The sequence below is a fragment of the Salmo salar genome, chromosome ssa04, assembly GCF_905237065.1.
Source record: "Salmo salar chromosome ssa04, Ssal_v3.1, whole genome shotgun sequence".
In the NCBI taxonomy this organism is placed as follows: Eukaryota; Metazoa; Chordata; class Actinopteri; order Salmoniformes; family Salmonidae; genus Salmo; species Salmo salar.
Genome location: NC_059445.1, coordinates 1,411,640 through 1,437,686, shown reverse-complemented (window position 1 = coordinate 1,437,686; position 26,047 = coordinate 1,411,640). Strand labels below are relative to the sequence as shown.

Here is a 26,047-nt window from a genome sequence, read left to right as displayed (position 1 = left end):
GACTCTGTTTGAATTCAGCTGATGCATGCCTTGCAATGTGACAATGGGTGAGTTGAGGACCGACTTGCTTTTCACTTTGAGGGGTGAGACTAGCAGGAGGCTGACGGCCACCACCATGCGGCAGCTGAGGATCGTCTGCTTTCTCTTTGGGGTAAGTTCCAGCTGAGGCTTGTTCACCTTGGAGGGTGTCTTCTGACAGAGCAAACACAAGAAATTAGATATATCTCAAAATACACACTTGACTGTTACATAGTTTACAAGTACATTTTGACTATCAAATGTGTCCTGTCAGAATAGCTGATCTTACTGGAGGTTGTCTGGCCGTCTGTTCCTCATCTTCATCCTCTTCCTCCTCCTCCGAGCCACCGGCGCACGTGCCAGACTCCTGGTACATCACCATGGTCTCTTCAGGGGGGGTGCTCCCCTCGGAGAGGGAGGCGTCCTCTCTCACCTTCTGCTTTCTTTTTCCTGAGGTGGAGGGCTGGTTCTCTGCAGCGACTGTGGTATCTTCCCCCTTCAGTGCAGCCTCAAAGAGTTCCCTGGTTTCATTGGCTTGAGATTAATTTAAATTGATGGCATAAAATTTGTCTGCCGTCTGGATGCACATGAAGTTGGCCATCCTTTCCCTGTCAATCTTCGGGAGCATGTTTTTTACCTGTAAGACACACACACACACACACACACACACACACACACACACACACACACACACACACACACACAAAGATATGATATTATTGATATTACTTCAGTGTAATAGGATCTTACAATAATTAGATTCCTATCTAATCTGACCTACATGAGTGACAATGGAGGTTCAGTGAAGGAAGGACTTCCGGGCAGACCCATCTCCCCACCTAATAGAAATTGAACAGAAAAAAAACACACAAAAATACACATTATGCTCTGGCGACTGCAATTGTTTCCAAAAATAACCAACCAAGCAAAGAAACAAATAAACACAGCCAGCTGTATTTTATAGACTTACATTGATCAGATACACCCCAGACTGGTCACATTTTGCCTCCTCCACCTCTTTCACCAACATGTTTTTATACAGGCCTGGTCTGTGGCCGTATATGAAGGTAAAGTAGGCACACAGGTACCCATAAAACCGGTACTGATTCCTCTGTGTCCTTGTTTCTTCCAATGTTTCTGTGGGAACATGAAAATAAAAAAAGTCAGCTTCATAATCCCACTCCATAATGCACTCTATACATCTCTGATGTCTATAAGTGTGTAAAAACAGTGACATCACAGATTGAGAAACTTACTCAGCACTTGAGGGATTTTTGACTTGGCAAGAGACTGGCACTCCAGCAGGCTCTTTTTGGACACCACCTTGCCTTCCTTGTTGTCTTTCACCTTTACCTGGTGAAGGGAAACTGGTCGTCTCATGGACTTGTTAATGCCCTTCATCAACCGGTTGATCTCCTTCCATTGGTTTATGGACAGCCGGCAGCCAGGTGGAGGGGTCTCCTCGGTATATTTAAGAAATGCACCAATAGTCAAGGTGTAGTGGTTGACTGTGGTGATTGCCTTGTTTTTCTGGAGGAATTGAACCCATCTAAAAATAAAACACACACACACACACACACACACACACACACACACACACACACACACACACACACACACACACACACACACACACACACACACACACACACACACACACACACACACACACACACACACACACAAATCATACAATCAAATACTGTATTGTTAATTAAAGCTTATGAGACTAAAGAGAAAGAAAGAACTCTGCTTACTGCCTTATTTTGTCATGGTCTGTCAGGAAAATGAGAGAGGACTGGTAGGTCTCATTCTTGGCCACGTAGTTCAAAAATGGCGTCACCCTATTGACCTTTGAGGCACAATATTCCCTCAGCTTATAATTTGGATTGGGGTGCTCACAGGTCTTCCTGAATCCCTCGATAAACACACCTAATCAAAAAAACATAACATTTTAGGCTAGAATTACAATCTCATGAGGCTATATGAATCAGTCAGGCGGATTATCATATTCTTTTCAAACACAAACTCTTGCCACTATTTAAAGAAACAGTACTTACTCAGTGCAGAGCTATGAGCTAGAAGATGAGTTTGCAGCTAGATCCGGACACTGTAGGCTCCTCTCTCTGGTCCCCTGAACCTGTCGCTTGGTCCTGCTGCAGCTCCTCTTGCTTTGTGTCTGTGTCTGCCTCTGCCTGAAAGTTAAGGGCCTTCTTTGCCGGACTCACCCTGACAATCCCCATCTGCCTTTTCAGCAGCTGGTACTTCTTCCTCACTCTATGCAGCTCAGAGATCAACTTCAGGTTGTCCTCTTTAATGGATTGATTGGTCTCACTTCTCATTGTCAGTGCCTCATCCCTCTCTTGCACAGCTTTTATCAGTCTCAGGATTGGTGCATGGCAGTGGCAGGAATCATCTTTGCAGTCCACTTCCTCCTCTGCTTCTGTTGGTGAACATAACATTTCCTCCTCCTCCTCTTATTTCCTTACAGTCTCCACAATATCCAAATCGGTCGCCAGTGGAATGGCAGGGATCGATGCCCTCAACGCCGCCAGCCTCTCCATCGTCAGCCGTCTCCCAAGGTCCTCTAAAACCTGTCTCCTCTGTGCTCTGTTGAGCTCTGTGTCGGAGTTTATTTGCTGGTCTAGTCTGCTGAGATGTGTGGAGCATCCTGTCACTGGACACTGCTCCTGCCTGACATTGACACGGCCCGACTGCCAATTACAAAGGAGCATCCTCTCTTCACTGTTCCTCACATTGTGCACATACCTAAGGTGCTGACTGAAGCCAATCCCAACCTTATAGCAAAGTGGACATGAGCACACTGGAGCCATCTATACTATTCGATACTATTCTATACTATTCTATACTATTGAAAAGTGAAATAACAGTAAATAAAAACCTTAACACAATCCCTTAAGCAATACAGAAAGTACAATGCTTCAGGCTGCTTAATTGATACTTATAAACACACGAGACCACTCCTCACCACTCTAGAATCTCCTCTTTGCCACTCCCTGCACTCCTCCTCTGCTTGTCAGCACAAAGTGAAATGCAGTCTATTAGAAAAAAATCACTCTTCTCATTAAAACACTCCCCCAACTCGTCCCATGCTGTCAGCACATGGTCAAACTCTGTGTTTTTCAGTTTAAGAATGCTCACATAGATGAGGCCCCTACTTTGCTTGTCAGCCTTGTAGTCAAATACATTCTATTTATAGAAAACACTCCCCCAACTACTCCCATACTGTCAGGTCATAGTCAAATTCTCTCTTTTCCCATTAAAAACAATCACATTGATGAGACTACTTTTTTTACATGGTCCCTGTGGTCAGACCGAGTGAGCTATGGTCAAGTGGGGTGTCTTCTTGAACACGGCAAGGCCTAGAGATTATGGTGATGCTCTGTGTGTCTTTAAGCCCCACACTGTGTCACTCCATCCTAGCTGTGTGTGTGTGTGTGTGTGTGTGTGTGTGTGTGTGTGTGTGTGTGTGTGTGTGTGTGTGTGTGTGTGTGTGTGTGTGTGTGTGTGTGTGTGTGTGTGTGTGTGTGTGTGTGTGTGTGTGTGTGTGTGTGTGTGTGTGTGTGTGCGTGTGAAGATCTGGCCCTGGGGCACAGCCCGAGGCTGTCGGCGAATTTTAAAAAACATTTGCGGACGTCTAGTAAGGGACCGTACATTTGCAATATGGAGATTCTCATCAATCATACAGCGAATGCCATTTGCGTCCCTTATGTAGGTAATTAAAATGCTGAATTATTTTCAGTACAATTCCTAAGGTGCTTTAGAATCTTCTTCTATGCTGTAATGGTTAGCATTCTGCACATTGAATTCAGTAATCGGAGTTCAAATCTTAGCAGAACCTACCTAGATTTTGTGCTGAATTATTCACATGGCCCACTGATAATCTCCTGTCATGCTGTTTTTGGTACACACGAATGACTAGCCTAAAGGAAATGCTTACTATGAGTGCCTAGTACGTTTGCTAAAAGCCTACTTACTGCGCAAAAAAAGTTAAAGTATTTTAGAATTTTTCTCCCTCATTACATCAATCGTGTTGGAAATATACAGATTTCCAAGTTGTTACATGGCAGGGTAGCCCAGTTGATACCGGTACATACCAGAAAATACTTTCTGTTTTTACGGAGAACCAAGGACAGTAAAATCTGAACCCTTCAGAGGAGTATTCAAATCTCAGGAGGCCATACCAGGTGACATCATCCTCTTCTGTTAAATAGAATATTGCTGTTCAAATGAAGGATGGTTTCAGTTGCAAGTCATTGCTACACATGAAGGGCTGACATTCTACATTAGGTAATATTCTCATCGACGGGGCTGTAGCGGAGCAGCTTGAGAGCTTCAAGTTCCTTGGCGTCTACATCACCAACAGACTAGCATGGTTCAAGCACACCAAGACAGTCGTGAAGAGGGCACGGCAAAACCTGCTCAGGATACTGAAAAGATTTGGCCTGGATCCTCAAAAGGTTTAAAAGCTGCACCACCGAGAGCATCCTGACGGGTTGCATCACTGCCTGGTATGGCAACTGCTTCGGCCTCCGACTGCAAGGCCCTACAGAGGGTAGTGCATACGGCCCAGTACATCAATGGGGCCAAGCTTCCTGCCATCTTGGGCTTCTCCTGGCTGGCTCAGCTGATGTTCAGTAAGGGCTGGCTGCCTGAGAGGTGGGATGTGTTCTAGGTGAAGTCACAGGGAGGCGCCAGAGAGATGAAAAAAAAGTTGGAGATAGAGGAAGAGGAGTAGGAGGTGGAGGAAAAGGATGGTAGAGTCTCTGTTTTCTTTAAAGGTGTGATCCAGTCCAACTTATTTTATATGTGTTGTTTATTGGACAGGATAGAGACAGCATGGAAAGAGGACATTATCCAATGAACATGCTTTTTAGTCTAGTTAAAGGCTTTATTATCTGTCTGGGAAATCCTATAACATGAGCCATTAGGGGGGTGAAAATAAGATCTGACCCCATATCAGTGGTTAGGGTAGACTTTTAGCCTACCTACACTTTATTTCATATTGAACGTTAAGTTAATTGAGCTACAATAATGTATACGTAATGGTCTTGTGATATGTCACTTTTTCTCAATATGGGGATATGTTCTGTACAACTTGATCCTTGTTGGTAAAGTGTTTTATTAGATTAAGTATTTTGTATTAAATACATTTTCAATTAAAGTATTAATTAAATGGTTATTTTGTATTTCTTGAAATTAGTAACTGTGTGAAAATGAATGTAATGTAAACTCTAGTTAGCGTGTGTACATGAATGATGTTAGTCAGCCCCACCGTTCCTCACTAGAGTCTGAGAGCATTGATCTGAATAAATGGTTAATCTACTGGTATAGGCTTGTCCAACAAGAATTTACTACCACATACTTGTTAAACCAGGCCAGAGCAGAGCTCTTACATTTTTTACAAGTATCATAAAGCACCTAAAAACAGGTTAAGTTTCATTCTTGAACAGCAGGGAACATGCAAACATTAGACAGAGCCGTAGTTGGGGCATCAAATCAAATCAAACTTAATTTGTCACATGCGCCAAATACATCAGGTGTAGACCTTACAGTGAAATGCTTACTTACGAGCCCATAACCAACAATCCAGTTTAAAAAAAATACAGATAAGAATGAGAGATAAAAGTAACAAATAATTAAAGAGCAGCAGTGAAATAACAATCTCTCTCATGGTGTTGGGGTGATGGTGTTTATTTGGGGTGTCTGACAGTGTTGGGGTGATGGTGTTATTTGGAGTGTCTGACAGTGTTGGGGTGATGGTGTTGAGTTGGGGTGTCTGACAGTGTTGGGGTGATGGTGTTTAGTTGGGGTGTCTGACAGTGTTGGGGTGATGGTGTTATTTGGGGTGTCTGACAGTGTTGGGGTGATGGTGTTATTTGGGGTGTCTGACAGTGTTGGGGTGATGGTGTTTAGGTGGGGTGTCTGACAGTGTTGGGGTGATGGTGTTATTTGGGGTGTCTGACAGTGTTGGGGTGATGGTGTTATTTGGGGTGTCTGACAGTGTTGGGGTGATGGTGTTTAGGTGGGGTGTCTGACAGTGTTGGGGTGATGGTGTTATTTGGGGTGTCTGACAGTGTTGGGGTGATGGTGTTATTTGGGGTGTCTGACAGTGTTGGGGTGATGGTGTTTAGGTGGGGTGTCTGACAGTGTTGGGGTGATGGTGTTTAGTTGGGGTGTCTGACATGTTGTTGGGGATGATGTTGTTTTTGGAGGGCGGTATAGGTGTGATTTGTTCTGGAACTTTAAAAAAATAATATATATTTCTTTCTTCTCTATCTCTCTCTCTCTGAGGCATCCGTTTCTTTTTTATGATGTTTGGACTGTCAATTTAGTCAGCTTGAATGTGTCACCTGAATGTTAACTTTGCCATGTTTTCTAGGTAAACGTCTCGTTGATGCTTTCAGTAAATGTAGTAGTCAGGCAGCCTATTAATTAGGCCAGTACAGTATCTGTCGTGACTGGATGGTGTTGATACGACTTGATATGTCTGTATTTACGTACAGAGAGCTCCAGCAAGTACACATGAGTTGAATTATTGCTGTGTGACTTGGCAGCAACATCTTGTTGTTTTCTTAAGTGGGAGAAAATTTGAAGAGAGACTTTGACTTGTCAGCTGTGAGGTTAATGTCATGAACACCAAGTTTGCCTCCCTTGCCTCAGGCATCGCTGACCCCATACAGGAACTGTGTATCTCCATCCTCAGTTTGAGCATGTTGATAGGACGTAGGACTATTATTTCACTGCAAAAGCCAAGCAGGTTCTAGCTAAATGTACATATTACCTCAATTACCTCGACTAACTACACATTGACTTGTTACTGGACCACCTGTATATAGCCTCGTTATTGTTATTTTATTGTGTTAATTAAAAAAAAACTTTATTTAGTAAATCTTTTCTTAACTGTAAGTAAGCATTTCACGGTGATGTCTACACCTGGTGTATTTGCCGGATGAGACAAATAAAATGAGATTTGTATAGAGATTTGAACATGCATCAGTGGATTTAATGTCCAGAGAGACCATTACATAGACCCTGATAGTGATGACAGCTGGGAAGTGTACAGATCCCTGGTTCACCAGAGACACAGTAGACCTAAGTTCCCTTGGCCAGTACGGTTGTTGAACCTACGACCTTGGATTCATCATATTGTTTTCATGTATGTTTTTATTACAGTACAAACTAAAGTTGTTTTGTATTCTCCACTCTAGTCTAAATAATAATTGAATAGCCTCTCTCCTTCCCTCTTTTTCTCTCTCCTTCTCTCCTTCACCTTTCACCCTGTCTCTATCACATCATGTGGATGTAGTTTAGTCTTAGCTGAGACATTATATAGAGTCAGTGATATATGTATGTAGTTTAGTCTTAGCTGAGACATATAGAGTCAGTGATATATGGATGTAGTTTAGTCTTAGCTGAGACATTATATAGAGTCAGTGATATATGGATGTAGTTTAGTGTTAGCTGAGACATTTTATAGAGTCAGTGATCTATGAATGTAGTTTAGTCTTAGCTGAGACATTATATATGGTCACTGAGGACCACTGGTGTTCCAACCCCCCCCGTAGTGCCACAAAGCATATACGCACGTCATAAGCCATGGCAAAATGTTTAGAACAGCAGGAAATTAGCTTTAAAACAGCAACATTTGCTATCTGTCCCATGGCAAAATGTGTTGAATTGCGGTCCTGAGTCCACTCCTGTTTTTAACCTTCACACCCGAGGCCGGGGTCCCACAAGGTGGGTCCTGAGTCCACTCCTGTTTTTAACCTTCACACCCGAGGCCGGGGTCCCACAAGGTGGGTCCTGAGTCCACTCCTGTTTTTAACCTTCACACCCGAGGCCGGGGTCCCACAAGGTGGGTCCTGAGTCCACTCCTGTTTTTAACCTTCACACCCGAGGCCGGGGTCCCACAAGGTGGGTCCTGAGTCCACTCCTGTTTTTAACCTTCACACCCGAGGCCGGAGTCCCACAAGGTGGGTCCTGAGTCCACTCCTGTTTTTAACCTTCACACCCGAGGCCGGAGTCCCACAAGGTGGGTCCTGAGTCCACTCCTGTTTTTAACCTTCACACCCGAGGCCGGGGTCCCACAAGGTGGGTCCTGAGTCCACTGCTGTTTTTAATCTACATATTCAGGGCTCTATGCTGACATTTTTTGTATCAGGAGCACATGTACTCCTATTTGAAACATGTAGGAGCACACAAACACATTTAGGAGCACAAAGAAAGTATTTTGGGGAAGTGTTATTATTATAAGAAATTACTAAATGTCACGTAGGTGAGACAACAAAATGTCAGCTGCCCCTTTAAGGGTGGGAAGTTACCGTGGTAACAGGAATGCACTTGATGCATGCCTGTCTCTTCTCTAGCAGTTGAGCAAGCTCAAACTAACATTGAAAAACAACCTCGCATGTGAAGAAAACAATGTAAATAGCAAAGAAACACGAGGACAACGTCACATTTGAGTAGACTTTCCAGTAAATTCCACCAACTTCTATGCCTGTGAAAATGAATCTTTCAGCACTTCACTCAGAGTGCTCACTGCACCCCAGGTGCTGTCGCTGCGTGAGGCATTGAAATAGAATGGATAGAAAGGGAGTCGCCATTCATGTCAACGATGGCATTATAAGTGGCCGTTGAGTGTACCAACGATTTATAAATGCACTAGATGACTAATTGTTTGAAGCCACCGTGCCTCCTTCTTGGTACTCCCGCACTGTTATAAAACTATCATGGAAGATATAGAAATGCATTTATTAATGTCTACATTCACTTTTTATCACTTTATTCTATTACAGACACCTTAACCCGGCACAGCCGGAAGAGGAACTGGCCACCCCTCAGAGCCTGGTTCCTCTCTAGGTTTCTTTCTAGGTTTTTCAGCCTTTCTATGGAGTTTTTCAAAGCCACCGTGCTTCTACATCTGCATTGCTTGCTGTTTGGGGTTTTAGGCTGGGTTTCTGTATAGCACTTTGTGACATCGGTTGATGCAAAAAATATATAATTTTTTTGAGATTACTAATGATACTGTCCCCACTAAAACAACAAAAAATACTTAAATACATTAACATTTGTCCTTGAAGCCTTTTATTTAAATACTGTAGAATTACATTTATTCCTATGGAGGAATGCTCCTTCTTGGGAGTTCTAATATGGCTGACCGGTGGCTTCAAAGAATCTCATTGGATAAAATACATAGCGTCAACAATCCAGGGTTTATATACATAATTCGAGTGTACTCATTGGAGCCAAGCAGGAAGTAAAAGCAGAAAGTGTACCAGAGGAGGCTGGTGGGAGGACCTATTGGAGGACAGGCTCATTGTAATGGCTGGAATGGAATAAATGGAACCGAGTCAAACATACAGTATGTGTTTGATACCATTCCATTGATTCTATTCCAGCCATTACAATGAGCCTGTCCTCCTTAGATCCACCAGCCTCCTCTGAAGTGTACCCATCAATATGTGCAGTGAATTGTCCCTTCACTAAGCCCCGCCACCTTAGTTACTGTTGCTAACTCTGACAAGTTTTGTATTTTATTTTCCCGTGAACATGGAGAAAAGCATTGTGGTAATCACTAAGGGAACTCCCAAAAGAGGTACTCAGTAACTTTTGGTTTTGACACCATCCTCTGACCTCTCCAGGTACCGACTGTCAGTATTACGTGACCCCCAGGCATGCCGTTTTATCATTTATTAAGGACTTAATGCTCTCCTTACTTCTTACTATTTATCTACCAATGACTTCATGCTCTCCTTACTTCTTACTATTTATCTACCAATCACCATATGCTTTCCTTACTGCTTTGAATGCCCTGCCCACTTCCCTTTACTCCGCCTCCACTGCGACCAATCAAGCCAGAAGTAGAAAAGAGCAGACGCTCTGAGCTATCCAACCAGGAACAAGACTATACTGCTACTACTGCTACTACTACAACTCAGTAGACAGAACTCCTGACAGTCAGTGTTCTGTCTGGGAGTGTTCCCAGTCACTGTTCTTTCTGTGAGCATTCCCAGTGTTCCACCATGGTTCTGAACATTCCGGGTGTGGTTGCCATGGCAGTGTTCTATCTGCTGGTCCTGGGGACAGGTTTGTGGGCGGCACGGAAGTCCAGGGCTATGGAGAAGAAAAGCACAGGAGACAAGACAGAGATAACCTTACTGGGAGACAGGAATATTGGCCTGCTTGTGGGAATATTCACCATGACTGGTAGGTGAGGTGTGGGCATGTCTTTAGATCTGTATAATGCTTTACACCTGTACTCACTATTACTGTATTCACACTGTACTGTATCTTTACACCTGTACTCACTATTACTGTATTCATACTGTACTGTAACTTTACACATGTACTCACTATTACTGTATTCACACTGTACTGTACCTTTACACCTGTACTCACTATTACTGTATTCATACTGTACTATAGATACAGTATAGATCATTCCTTTCCTTTGGACAAACGGTGTGTGTGTGTGTGTGTGTGTGTGTGTGTGTGTGTGTGTGTGTGTCCTGCAGCTACGTGGGTTGGAGGAGGCTTTATCGTAGGGATAGCGGAGGTTGTCTATAACCCTAACCTGGGTCTGGTCTGGGCTTTCATGCCCCTACAGAGCTCCGTCTCCTTTATCATCGGTAAGAAACACACACACACGCACACACACACACTAAGTTTAATATTTCACAATCAGAAATAATCATTGAAAAATGTAAGAATATCAAAGTTGCCAATATTTTAAGTGGCGGGACGTTGTTGTGCTGAAACACACATCCCAGTCTTTAGTCTTTAACTGACCTTCAATTCATTCAAATATTCTACACACCAAACCTTATCGGCTTGCTATTGGTGCACTGTTTATTTGATCTCCCTCCCTCTTCCTCTCCACCCCCTCTCTCTCTCACCCTCCTCTCCCATCCCTCTCTCCCTCCCTCTTCCTCTCCACCCCCTCTCTCCCTCACCCTCCTCTCCCCCCTCTCTCTCTCCCTCCCTCCTCTCTCTCCCTCTTCCCCTCCACCCCCTCTCTCTCACCCTCCTCTCCCCGTCTCTCTCTACCCCCCTCTCCCTCCTCTCTCTCCACCCCCTCACTCTCCACCCCTCCCTCCCTCCTCTCCCCCCCTCCCTCCTCTCCCCCTCCCTCCCTTCTCTCCTCCCTCCTCTCCTCCCTCCTCTCCTCTTCTCCCTCCTCTCTCTCCCTCTTTTATCTCAGGTGGTATATTCTTTGCCAAGCCGATGAGGGAGAAGAAGTATGTGACTATGATGGATCCCTTCCAGATCAAGTATGGGAAAGTAGTGAGTGGAGCTCTGGTGCTCCCTGCCCTTGTAATGGATGCACTGTGGGTCGCCTGCACACTCGTCGGACTAGGTAATATGTACAACAAAACAACAGCAACAAACAAACAACTGTTTCAAACACACAACACACATAATCACTGTAAACACAAAGTACAAAAGAATTCGCTGCACACAAAACACACGTACACAGAGTGCAGTTGAATCTCAACCGCTAGCCACTGTCTGGTGTTACAAAGCAGGAGCCATATTCTACCCTGCATCAGGCAACTTAGATAAACAGACACAAAAACACACAATCATTCAGTGTCTAGCCAGTTTTGGACACCATACATCTCTGTTAAGTATGTCAAGTCACTGGATCCATCCAAACTGACACCCTAGTCTCTATATATTCCCAATGGGCCCCGGTCCAAAGTAATGCTCTATATAAGGGAGAGGGTACCATTGTAGACACAGACATTCTTTCCTGATGGACCTGTCAGGGTTGTCTTTATGTAGGTTAAACTCTTTTATTCACCCTTATTTTACCAGGTAAGTTGACTGAGAACATATTGTCATTTACAGCAACGACCTGGGGAATAGTTACTCAACGCCCCAGCTTGGTGAGATGCTGGACCCAGGTTGGTTCTAGATAGAGTAACCTGGGGAATAGTTACTCAACGCCCCAGCTTGGTGAGATGCTGGACCCAGGTTGGCTCTAGATAGAGTAACCTGGGGAATAGTTACTCAACGCCCCAGCTTGGTGAGATGCTGGACCCAGGTTGGTTCTAGATAGAGTAACCTGGGGAATAGTTACTCAACGCCCCAGCTTGGTGAGATGCTGGACCCAGGTTGGTTCTAGATAGAGTAACCTGGGGAATAGTTACTCAACGCCCCAGCTTGGTGAGATGCTGGACCCAGGTTGGTTCTAGATAGAGTAACCTGGGGAATAGTTACTCAACGCCCCAGCTTGGTGAGATGCTGGACCCAGGTTGGTTCTAGATAGAGTAACCTGGGGAATAGTTACTCAACGCCCCAGCTTGGTGAGATGCTGGACCCAGGTTGGCTCTAGATAGAGTAACCTGGGGAATAGTTACTCAACGCCCCAGCTTGGTGAGATGCTGGACCCAGGTTGGTTCTAGATAGAGTAACCTGGGGAATAGTTACTCAACGCCCCAGCTTGGTGAGATGCTGGACCCAGGTTGGCTCTAGATAGAGTAACCTGGGGAATAGTTACTCAACGCCCAGCTTGGTGAGACGCTGGACCCAGGTTGGATCTAGATAGAGTAACCTGGGGAATAGTTACTCAACGCCCCAGCTTGGTGAGACGCTGGACCCAGGTTGGTTCTAGATAGAGTAACCTGGGGAATAGTTACTCAACGCCCCAGCTTGGTGAGACGCTGGACCCAGGTTGGATCTAGATAGAGTAACCTGGGGAATAGTTACTCAACGCCCCAGCTTGGTGAGACGCTGGACCCAGGTTGGTTCTAGATAGAGTAACCTGGGGAATAGTTACTCAACGCCCCAGCTTGGTGAGACGCTGGACCCAGGTTGGTTCTAGATAGAGTAACCTGGGGAATAGTTACTCAACGCCCCAGCTTGGTGAGACGCTGGACCCAGGTTGGCTCTAGATAGAGTAACCTGGGGAATAGTTACTCAACGCCCCAGCTTGGTGAGATGCTGGACCCAGGTTGGCTCTAGATAGAGTAACCTGGGGAATAGTTATTCAACGCCCCAGCTTGGTGAGACGCTGGACCCAGGTTGGATCTAGATAGAGTAACCTGGGGAATAGTTACTCAACGCCCCAGCTTGGTGAGACGCTGGACCCAGGTTGGCTCTAGATAGAGTAACCTGGGGAATAGTTACTCAACGCCCCAGCTTGGTGAGACGCTGGACCCAGGTTGGCTCTAGATAGAGTAACCTGGGGAATAGTTACTCAACGCCCCAGCTTGGTGAGACGCTGGACCCAGGTTGGATCTAGATAGAGTAACCTGGGGAATAGTTACTCAACGCCCCAGCTTGGTGAGACGCTGGACCCAGGTTGGCTCTAGATAGAGTAACCTGGGGAATAGTTACTCAACGCCCCAGCTTGGTGAGATGCTGGACCCAGGTTGGCTCTAGATAGAGTAACCTGGGGAATAGTTACTCAACGCCCCAGCTTGGTGAGATGCTGGACCCAGGTTGGATCTAGATAGAGTAACCTGGGGAATAGTTACTCAACGCCCCAGCTTGGTGAGACGCTGGACCCAGGTTGGATCTAGATAGAGTAATTCAATCAGGGAGGGGAAACAGGTCAGACGGGTTTTTTAATTAACCTACCACTTGTTGAAACTCAGTCATGCTCATGTGAAGAATGTTGTTTGTTACTTCAAGCACGGTAAGCAGGGCTCTTCACACTACCAGTATAACGGTGAGGGACCAACTCAGTTTAACCTGGTTTTACAGTTTTTATCTGTGGTGCCACAAAACTGTGTTAGCCCGCTGAGCTAAACGTGTGTGTTTATGCGTGTCTTTGTGCTGCAGGTGGCACCATGAGTGTGATTTTGGACTTGCCCTACTCCTACTCTGTGGGGATTTCTGCAGTGGTGGCCATCATCTACACTCTACTGGGAGGACTCTACTCTGTAGCCTACACCGACGTCATCCAGCTCATCCTCATCTTCTTCAGTCTGGTGAGTGACAGGCAGCCATTTTGAATCCAATCCAGTCTGGCGAGGGACAGGTGGCCGATTTGAATTTAAACCAGTCTGGTGAGTGTAAGGCCGTGGAAACATTGTCCAAGTATTTTGGATGGAGCCAACACCTTTTTCAATGGGAGTGATCTGTTGTCGGATGATTGACAACGGAGATGATTGCCCAACAAAAAACACACAAACGGTCTGTCTTTTAACGGATGGAACTCGTCTGAACATAGTTGACTACAGACGTACTTTTGATGGACGAAAACGCAAAATTATCATTATCATATACAATTTAATGTATGTTCATGTGTCTCATTGTGGCTGCACCCTAAGACAGGAGTACATTATTTTAATTTGGGCTTTTCTGTCTCTGCTGCCAGTGGCTGTGTGTTCCGTTCCTCATGGTCAACCCAGTGGTGGGTGACATCACCCAGACAGCCTTCAACCACACCTACCAGGCCCCCTGGCTGGGAAAAATGGAGAAGGAGAAGGTCTTGAAGTGGGTTGATGACTTCTTATTGGTGGTGAGATCAACTGATTGATTAATTGATGGATGGATGATTGGTTGATTAATTTGTTGATGTGTTAGATAAGTCAAGTAAGTTAGATAAGGATTAGATAAGCATTTGATAAGTAAAGAATATGCATACTCCTCTATCATACAGTCATATCACCAGTCTCTCTCCTATCTCCTCTCCCATATCATACAGTCATATCACCAGTCTCTCCTCTACATTACAGTCATATCACCAGTCTCTCTCCTATATCTTCCAACCATTTTTCCCCCCTACTGCTCAAACCTCTTTGCTCCACCTTGATAAGTATGAATCAATATGCAATAAACTAATTTACCACAAAAGAGTCAAAACTCAGAGTGATGTTCAGTTTAATACCAAAAAAGACTGAATCCCCGTACCTTTGGAATGGCAGCACTCTCTCATATCCTATCAAAGCTCCCCCCTCTCATACAATGACATATTAAAGTAGTTTTCCACTAACATGACACAGCACTTTCCACAGACGCTTTCACCCTCATTAAGGACATGGTCTTGTGTTAACCATGACCCAGGAGTTTCTCCAATCTCAACCACTGTTGGCACCACTTCATCTTATCTTGTTGTTGTTGTTAGGGCATGCAGCATATCTGTGGTTTCCAGTCTCAAGCTTTCTAACAGACAGTCCCCCAAAACCACAAACAGCCCTTTCCTCTACGTCACCATGACTCTACAATACAAAAAACATCCTGGAGACTAAAGGCCTCATTCTACTTCTCCTTAAATCACACAAACAGAAATGATTTATGTACGTCATTTACCAGGCACTCTTATCCAGAGGGACTTACAGGAGCAATAAGGGTTAAGTACCTTGCTCAAGGGCACATTGACAGATTTATCACCTAGTCTGCTCAGGGATTCAAACCTTAACCGCGAGGCTACCTGCCACCAATTCACAATCTAACAACCTCCTTTATGTCCTTCTCATCCTACCTTTCTCCTCGGTTTCCTTATCCTCCCCCCTCTCCTCTCCTCCCTTCTCTCCTCTCTTCCCTCCTCTCCTCCCTCGCCCTCCTCTCCTCCCTCCTCTTCTCCCCTCCCCTCCCTCCTCTCCTCCCTCCCTCCTCAGGCGTTGGGTAGCTTGTCTTTCCAATGTTTCCACCAGAGGACGCTTTCTGCCTCCTCATCGTTTAACGCCCAGGTCACCTGCTTCGCGGCTGCCGCCATGGTCCTCATCCTGGGCATCCCCTCTGTTCTGGTCGGTGCTGTAGCCGCTTCGACAGGTAATAAAGTACAAAAAGAAAAGGTTTTCGAATCCCGGAGCCGACAAGGTGAATAATCTGTCGTTGTGCCCTTGTGCAAGGCATTTAACCCCTATTGCTCCAGTATAATGGTTGTCTCTGACCCCAACTCTCTGCCGGTGTCTCAGGGGGAGTTGGGATATGTAGATAAAAAGCACCCCTAAGTTATTATTATTACTATTCAAGTTGTTATTAAGGTTAATAAGCAGAGAAGAAGAGTTGTGTGTCGTTGACTGGCTTGTCTGTTAACTGATGTCCATATACTGCTCCTATCATCTACCTCACATCATGAACCATAACACACGCCAATCTAGTGGCAGTGTCCTGGTGTTGTGGCTAGAGTGCATGTTTGTTATTACTCTCTGTGGAGCACTACATCCCTTGACTACTTCTGGTCTACCTGTAGCTCACATGAGCTGATTGCAAAATGATTTTTTTTTAAAATAACACACACAGTGTACTTGCATCGTGTTTATGCTTTTGGACTTCGTCAAAGTGTGATTGTCAAAATAACCAAACTTTATTGACACTTCCTGGTGTGTCTCCAGACTGGAACCTGACATCGTACGGGTCTCCTTCTCCGTATGAGCGCAATGAGACGGGATTGGTGCTCCCCATCGCCCTGCAGCACCTGGCTCCGCCCTACGTGTCCGTCATTGGCATCGGGGCTATCGCCGCCGCAGTGATGTCATCAGTGGACTCTGGCCTCCTAAGCTCCGCTTCCATGTTCTCCTCCAACATCTACAAGAACATTATTCGGAAGCAGGTGAAGGGTTGGGTGCAGGCTTTCGTTCTATCCCATCACTTACACCTCGTTCTAATAAATCTGTGTGTGACCAGATAGTCGCCTCTACTGTATTGAGTAAGGAATTTAGGTCTGTTTTCCCAGACACCGATTAATAAACCTACTAGTCCAGAACTGAAACACATTCTCAATGTAGATTATCCATTATGTTTATTAGTCCTGTATCAGAAATCACCACTAAATGCATAAATAAGTGTTTTTTTCCTATTTCATCAATTTTTGGGACATTGGCTAGACATTTTTCAATTCACATTTGAAAACATTGCATTGGGTTCTATGGTGTAATAGCATTTTGGGACTAACATATTTTGGGACATGTAGCCTAACTCCGTGCTCCCTCTTGTGACTTCTCTGAGTATTACACCACAAGGCTGTTCAAGCTCTTCTGACTTGGATAATTTGATCTTGTGTCTGTTTCTCATTGTAAGATCTGGTATGCATGGGCAGAGGAACACACCCCTTTAACTTTTGTGTCTGTCTCCCTCATTCTCCAGATGACACACAGGGAGATTCAGTCGGGGATCTGTATCTCATACGTCTAGAGTTTATAACCACTGTGCCTCCATCTTGGATTTGTCCTGACCACTGTGCCTCCATCTTTGATCTGTCCTGACCACTGTGCCTCCATCTTTGATCTGTCCTGACCACTGTGCCTCCATCTTGTGTCTATCTCTCCTCCAGGCCTCAGACAGGGAGATGCAGTGGGTGATCCGTGTGTCGGTGGTGGTGGTGGGGCTGTGTGGGATGGCCCTCACTCTCCTCCACAACAGTACCTTTGCCCTGTGGATCCTGGCGTCTGATCTCTCCTACACCATCATCTTCCCTCAGCTCATCTGCGTCCTCTTCTTCCAGGTGTGTGTGTGTGTGTGTGTGTGTGTGTGTGTGTAACATGCAGAGGTGATATTGTGTGTGTGGGCCTTATCTTTTTCCCTGCATCACAAACATGGTGGTGTGTCACTAGCCTGAGTGCCAATCTGTTTGTGATGTCGTCATGCCAACTCACTCATCATCATGTCAAATGGTCGGCTTGACAACTACAGCAATGGAGATGGCAAGAGCACAAACCGGCCCTAGCCATCAAGCGTCTCAGAGTAGGAGTGCTGATCTAGGATCAGGCCCTAACCTGTCCATATCATCTCATTCATTATGATCAGGTCCCAACCTGTCCATAGCATCTAATTCATTATGATCTAGGATCAGGCCCCAACCTGTCCATATCATCTCATTCATTATGATCAGGTCCCAACCTGTCCATATCATCTAATTCATTATGATCTAGGATCAGGTCCCAACCTGTCCATAGCATCTCATTCATTATGATCTAGGATCAGGTCCCAACCTGTCCATAGCATCTCATTCATTATGATCTAGGATCAGGTCCCAACCTGTCCATATCATATAATTCATTATGATCTAGGATCAGGTCCCAACCTGTCCATATCATCTCATTCATTATGATCTAGGATCAGGTTCCAACCTGTCCATATCATCTTATTCATTATGATCTAGGATCAGGCCCCAACCTGTCCACATCATCTCATTCATTATGATCAGGTTCCAACCTGTCCATATCATCTAATTCATTATGATCTAGGATCAGGCCCCAACCTGTCCATATCATCTCAATCTTTATGAACTAAAAGGCTGAACTGATCCTAGATCAGCACTCTTACTCAGAGAGGCTTTGTGGATACAGGCCCAGGTTATAATTGCCTGGCTACCCAGACTCCTTACTCCAGCCAAACGCTAGGCCACACCCACGGATGTTAGTTTCTTCTCCACAATGAGTCTGGATCTGAGTACCTCCCCGATTCTTCACCGAATGTGAACACATTCAGGGCTGTCTGACTGGTCCAGAAACCGATGGGTTGGACCAGAACCAAAACACATGTGGGTAAAACAGCGGTTTGAAAATGTGTAATTGGGTTTGATACTCTGATTAGTTATTTTACTGCTGCTCTTTAATTATTTGTTACTTTTTTTTCTTATTTTTTTACTTATCCATTTTTTACTTAACACGTATTTTTCTTAAAACTGCATTGTTGATTAAAGGCTTGTAAGTAAGCATTTCAATGTATTCGGCGCATGTGACAAATACAATTTCATTTGATCCAATCGCTGATGACCTTGTTTTGTACAATGCCCCTCATCCCCACAAATGACTTCAACGATGGCACTGAAACTAAAGTATGTAGGAAACGACAGAGCAGAAAAATAAGTTAGTGTGAGTCATCAGGCTAGGCTAGAATATCACTTCTTCTAAAGAAAATCTCTTCATCTTCCTCCAGGTCTCCAACGGCTATGGAGCCGTGGCGGGTTACCTCGTAGGGGGCCTGATGAGACTCCTCTGTGGGGAGCCCATCTTCAACCTCCCCCCTGTCCTCCACTTCCCTGGATGCACCCTGGAGGACGGTGTCTATGTCCAGCGCTCCCCTATCAGGACCATATGTATGCTCCTGGCTCTGGCGGCCATCTTGGGTTTCTCCTGGCTGGCTCAGCTGATGTTCAATAAGGTCTGGCTGCCTGAGAGGTGGGATGTGTTCCAGGTAAAGTTCCCGACTTTGCCACTTGGTGGCACCAGAGAGATGAAAGAGAAGGAGGAGGATGGTGCAGTCTCTGAGCCAATGCTTGACACCACAAAGTGTTAAGTTTTTTTCTACCTACTTTTACAGGCCGGTTTCCCAGACACTTCCCTGGACTACAAAGCACTTTATTCGATTTTTTGTGTGCATATTTTTTGTTTATTGGACAGGATAGAGAAAGGAAAGATCTATTGAACATCCAAATCATTCTAAAGTAGGCTATTTAAAATCGATTGTGTAGCTCAATTAAGTTACTTATATGATTTGAACATAAAGCGTGAAAAATGCTAACATCGGTACCATTGACTTGCATTGGATTTGTTCCACAAAAGCATGGATTGCGGTAATACCTTGTCCATAGACTGATTACAGGGTAAGACAATCAATCCTATTATGTCATTTGGGTGAACTATCTCTTTAGTCTAGGAGTAGGCTTAATTATCTGTGTCTGGGAAACTTCATTACCTCATCCCCAGATTACCTCATCCCCAATCCTAACCTGAGCCATAAAGGGGTGAAACTAAGATCAGACCCCTTATCAGTGGTTATTTAGGGGCAACTTCTAGCCTACCTACTCTCCATTTCATACTGAAAGTTGTGATGCTCACTTGAGAGGATCTTGGTGATAATATTTTATATATACACTTTGACATAAACAATGACCCTACCTATTCATAGTTAAAATGATCATGGTGAATTGACTTGCAAGCCTTGTTGTGAAAATGTCACTTCTTCTCAATTTGGGAAAACTGTTTTTTACATCTTCATTGTTGTTGTAGAGACATCTGTGACTTAAAAGGTTGGATGATTCAGCGTCACTTGGAGAACAAGGAGCTCCAGGAAAGCCTAGCCCCACTAGGAGGGGGGTATACTACCCCATTACACTAGGAGGGGGGTATACTACCCCATTACAGGAGGAGATTGAGACCACCTTCCTGAACGACCAGGCCAAGCACCACGCCTCCAACAGGCTGGGCTCCTCAGCTGTAGTGGCGGGGGAAGGAGCGCTCAGGATCCATTCTGAGGACCAACTACCCCCCCGCTGAACAAGGCAATCCGGCCTTCACACCCGCCACAGGCTGTCTGCTCTACCCCTCATCCAGCGGAGCGGTACTGAAGGATGGTTAACTACACATGGTTGATGATATTACTAGTTTATCTAGCTTGTCCTGCGTTGCATATAATCGGATGTGGTGCATGTTAATTTTTCATTGAATCACAGCCTACTTCGCCAAACGTGTGATTTAACAAGCGCATTCGCGAAAAAAGCACTGTCGTTGCACCAATGTACCTAACCATAAACATCAATGCCTTTCTTAAAATCTATACACAAGTATATTTTTTTTAAACGTGCATATTTTGTTAATATTGCCTGCTAACATGAATTTCTTTTAACTAGGGAAATTGTGTCACTTCTCTTGCGTTCTGTGCAAGCAGAGTCAGGGTATATGCAGCAGTTTGGGCCGCCTGGCTAGTTGCGAACTGTGTGAAGACCATTTCTTCCTAACAAAGACCGTAATTAATTTGCCAGAATTGTACATAATTATGAAATAACATTGAAGGTTGTGCAATGTAACAGCAATATTTAGACTTAGGGATGCCACCCGTTAGATAAAATACGGAACTGTTCCATATTTCACTGAAAGAATAAATGTTTTGTTTTCGAAATGATAGTTTCTGGATTTTATCATATTAATGACCTAAGGCTCGTATTTCTGTGTGTTATTATATTATAATTAAGTCTATGATTTGATAGAGCAGTCTGACTGAGCGGTGGTAGGCAGCAGCAGGCTCGTAAGCATTCATTCAAACAGCACTTTCCTGCATTTGCCAGCAGCTCTTCGCTGTGCTTCAAGCATTGCGTTGTTTATGACTTCAAGTCTATCAACTGCCGAGATTAGGCTGGCAATACTAAAGTACCTATTAGAACATCCAATAGTCAAAGGTATATGAAATAGAGGTCGACCGATTATGATTTTTCAACGCCGATGCCGATTATTGGAGGGCCAAAAAAGGCCGATACCGATTAATCGGACGATTTAAAAAATATATATATTTATTTATTTGTAATAATGACAATTACAACAATACTGAATGAACACTTATTTTAACTTAATATAATACATCAATAAAATCAATTTAGCCTCAAATAAATAATGAAACATGTTCAATTTGGTTTAAATAATGCAAAAACAAAGTGTTGGAGAAGAAAGTAAAAGTGCAATATGTGCCATGTAAAAAAGCTAACGTTTAAGATCCTTGCTCAGAACATGAGAACATATGAAAGCTGGTGGTTCCTTTTAACATGAGTCTTCAATATTCCCAGGTAAGATGTTTTAGTTTGTAGTTATTATAGGACTATTTCTCTCTATACGATTTGTATTTCATATACCTTTGACTATTGGATGTTCTTATAGGCACTTTAGTATTGCCAGTGTAGCAATATAGCTTCCGTCCCTCTCCTCGCTGCTACCTGGGCTCGAACCAGGAACACATCGACAACAGCCACCCTCGAAGCAGCGTTACCCATGAAGAGGAAGGGAAAAAAAACTACTCCAAGTCTCAGAGCGAGTGATGTTTGAAACGCTATTAGCGCGCACCCGGCCAACTAGCTAGCCATTTCATATCGGTTACATCAGTTGACACCAGTTGACAGGCTTGAAGTCATAAACAGCGCAATGCATTGCGAAGGGCTGCTGGCAAAACGCACGAAAGTGCTATTTTGAATGAATGCTTACGAGCCTGCTGGTGCCTACCATCGCTCAGTCAGACTGCTCTATCAAATCATAGACTTAATTATAACATAATAACACCCAGAAACACGAGCCGTAGGTCATTAATATGGTCGAATCCGGAAACTATCATCTCGAAAACAAAACGTTATTCCTGTTACATTACACAACCTTCAGTGTTATGTCATAATTACGTAAAATTCTGGCAAATTAGTTCGCAACGAGCCAGGCGGCCCAAACTGTTGCATATACCCTGACTGCGTGCAATGAACGCAAAATGACACAATTTCACCTGGTTAATATTGCCTGCTAACCTGGATTTCTTTTAGCTAAATATGCAGGTTTAAAAATATATACTTCTGTGTATTGATTTTAAGAAAGGCATTGACGTTTATGGTTAGGTACAGTCGTGCAACGATTGTGCTTTTTTCGCAAATGCGCTTTTGTTAAATCATCCACGTTTGGCGAAGTCGGCTGTCTTTGTTAGGAAGAAATAGTCTTCACAGTTCGCAACGAGCCAGGCGGCCCAAACTGCTGCATATACCCTGACTCTGTTTGCAAGAGAAGTGACACATTTTCCCTAGTTAAAAGAAATTCATGTTAGCAGGCAATATTAACTAAATATGCAGGTTTAAAAATATATACTTGTGTATTGATTTTAAGAAAGGCATTGATGTTTATGGTTGGAACAACGTGTACCTAAGCGATTATATGCAACGCAGGACAGGCTAGATAAACTAGTAATATCATCAACCATGTGTAGTTAACTAGTGATTATGTTAAGATTTATTGTTTTTTATAAGATAAGTTTAATGCTAGCTAGCAACTTACCTTAGCTTCTTACTGCATTCGCGTAACCTCGTGGAGTGCAATGTAAAGCAGGTGGTTAGAGCGTTGGACTAGTTAACCGTAAGGTTGCAATATTGAATCCCTGAGCTGACAAGGTAAAAATCTGTCGTTCTGCCCCTGAACAAGGCAGTTAACCCACTGTTCCTAGGCCGTCATTGAAAATAAGAAAGTGTTCTTAACTGACTTGCCTAGTTAAATAAAGGTCAAATTTGTAAAATTATATATTTTTTTTAATCGGCGTCCAAAAATACCGATTTCCGATTGTTATGAAAACTTGAAATCGGCGCTATTTAAAATCAGCCATTCCGATTAATCGGTCGACCTCTAATATGAAATACAAATGGTATAGAGAGAAATAGTCCGATAATAACTACAACCTAAAACTTCTTACCTGGGAATATTGAAGACTCATGCTAAAAGGAACCACCAGCTTTCATATGTTCTGAGCTTGGAACTTAAACGTTAGCTTTTTTACATGGCACATATTGCACTTTTACTTTCTTCTCCAACACTTTGTTTTTGCATTACTGAAACCAAATTCAACACGTTTCATTATTTATTTGAGACTAAATAGATTTTATTGATGTATTATATTAAGTTAAAATAAGTGTTTATTCATTGTTGTAATTGTCATTATTACAAATATATATACTGCTCAAAAAATAAAGGGAACACTTAAACAACACATCCTAGATCTGAATGAAATAAATAATCTTATTAAATACTTTTTTCTTTACATAGTTGAATGTGCTGACAACAAAATCACACAAAAATAATCAATGGAAATCCAATTTATCAACCCATGGAGGTCTGGATTTGGAGTCACACTCAAAATTAAAGTGGAAAACCACACTACAGGCTGATCCAACTTTGATGTAATATCCTTAAAACAAGTCAAAATGAGGCTCAGTAATGTGTGTGGCCTCCACGTGCCTGTATGACCTCCCTACAACGCCTGAGCATGCTCCTGGTGAGGTGGCGGATGGTCTCCTGAGGGATCTCCTCCCAGACCTGGACTAAAGCATCCACCAACTCCTGGATAGTCTGTGGTGAAACGTGGCGTGGTGGATGGAGCGAGACATGATGTCCCAGATGTGCTCAATTGGATTCAGGTCTGGGGAACGGGCGGGCCAGTTCATAGCATCAATGCCTTCCTCTTGCAGGAACTGCTGACACACTCCAGCCACATGAGGTCTAGCATTGTCTTGCATTAGGAGGAACCCAGGGCCAACCCCACCAGCATATGGTCTCACAAGGGGTCTGAGGATCTCATCTCGGTACCTAATGGCAGTCAGGCTACCTCTGGCGAGCACATGGAGGGCTGTGCGGCCCCCCAAAGAAATGCCACCCCACACCATGACTGACCCACCGCCAAACCAGTCATGCTGGAGGATGTTGCAGGCAGCAGAACGTTCTCCACGGAGTCTCCAGACTGTCACGTGCTCAGTGTGAACCTGCTTCCATCTGTGAAGAGCACAGGGCGCCAGTGGCGAATTTGCCAATCTTGGTGTTCTCTGGCAAATGCCAAACGTCCTGCACGGTGTTGGGCTGTAAGCACAACCCCCACCTGGGGACGTCGGGCCCTCATACCACCCTCATGGAGTCTGTTTCTGACCGTTTGAGCAGACACATGCACATTTGTGGCCTGCTGGAGGTCATTTTGCAGGGCTCTGGCAGTGCTTCTCCTGCTCCTCCTTGCACAAAGGTGGAGGTAGCGGTCTTGCTGCTGGATTGTTGCCCTCCTACGGCCTCCTCCACGTCTCCTGATGTACTGGCCTGTCTCCTGGTAGCGCCTCCATGCTCTGGACACTACGCTGACAGACACAGCAAACCTTCTTGCCATAGCTCGCATTGATGTGCCATCCTGGATGAGCTGCACTACCTGAGCCACTTGTGTGGGATGTAGACTCCGTCTCATGCTACCACTAGAGTGAAAGCACCGCCAGCATTCAAAAGTGACCAAAACATCAGCCAGGAAACATAGGAACTGAGAAGTGGTCTGTGGTCCCCACCTGCAGAACCACTCCTTTATTGGGGGTGTCTTGCTAATTGCCTATAATTTCCACCTGTTGTCTATTCCATTTGCACAAGAGCATGTGAAATGTATTGTCAATCAGTGTTGCTTCCTAAGTGGACAGTTTGATTTCACAGAAGTGTGATCTACTTGGAGTTACATTGTGTTGTTTAAGTGTTCCCTTTATTTTTTTGAGCAGTGTATATAAAAATCAGACGATTAATCGGTATCGTCTTTTTTTGGTCCTCCAATAATTCGGTATCGGCGTTGAAAAATCATAATCGGTCGACCTCTAATCCAAACCGCAGAGGATCCAGTGTAACTCTCCAGCAACATTGTCTGCTGTTTTAAAGACGGCCTATCCGCCTGTAGTGAAGACATTGATACTTTGCAAACTTTTATTCATTCCATCCAACCTGTATTCCCCAGGCCCACTCTACAAAAACAGCCTGGATCAAATGGGAGTAATCTCATTACCATACAAACTCAACACATCTCAGCTACAGGCCCTAAACTATTTCTCAGACTTGGCCTATTTAATATTATATCTCTCATTCCTAAAGCTGCACTTATAAATTAACTTCTTACTGACAGTCAGATAGATGTGATCAGTTAAAAGGAGACCTGGTATTACTGACAGTCAGATAGATGTGACCAGTTAAAAGGAGACCTGGTATTACTGACAGTCAGATAGATGTGACCAGTTAAAAGGAGACCTGGTATTACTGACAGTCAGATAGATGTGACCAGTTAAAAGGAGACCTGGTATTACTGACAGTCAGATAGATGTGACCAGTTAAAAGGAGACCTGGTATTACTGACAGTCAGATAGATGTGACCAGTTAAAAGGAGACCTGGTATTACTGACAGTCAGATAGATGTGACCAGTTAAAAGGAGACCTGGTATTACTGACAGTCAGATAGATGTGACCAGTTAAAAGGAGACCTGGTATTACTGACAGTCAGATAGATGTGATCAGTTAAAAGGCTGGCCTTTTGAAATCGGCCCTGGCCTTTTGTAATACACCGCCCATTTTGTCCCGTTAGGTCCCCACACCGGGCAATTTCTTTCCTCGAGGCCCCCACACTGGCCAATTTTTGGATTTGAAGCCTCCATTTTTTTCTCTCCAGATAATGATAATTTTGCACACAAAAAAACAAGTCAGGTAGGCTCAGTTGGCTAAAAGGTGTATTTTTAGTGTAAACCTCTCAACTGAGAGACCTGAGTTCTATCAGTTTGGTACCTAGTATCTACACTGAGTGGACAAAACATTAAGAACAC

The 26,047-nt window shown here is 44.1% G+C and overlaps 1 protein-coding gene across 1 annotated transcript; it reads left to right on the top strand.

Annotated features, from left to right (window-relative positions):
• Positions 1–9,955: 9,955 nt before the first annotated feature.
• LOC106594081 (high-affinity choline transporter 1) lies at positions 9,956–19,841 on the top strand. The gene is made up of 9 exons (XM_045716286.1): positions 9,956–10,248; positions 10,557–10,670; positions 11,243–11,398; positions 13,831–13,979; positions 14,369–14,512; positions 15,612–15,765; positions 16,332–16,549; positions 17,270–17,440; positions 18,877–19,841. The coding sequence occupies exons 1-9, from the start codon at positions 10,065–10,067 to the stop codon at positions 19,234–19,236; spliced, it is 1,650 nt and encodes a 549-aa protein (XP_045572242.1). The 5' UTR covers positions 9,956–10,064; the 3' UTR covers positions 19,237–19,841.
• The last annotated feature ends 6,206 nt before the right edge of the window (positions 19,842–26,047 follow it).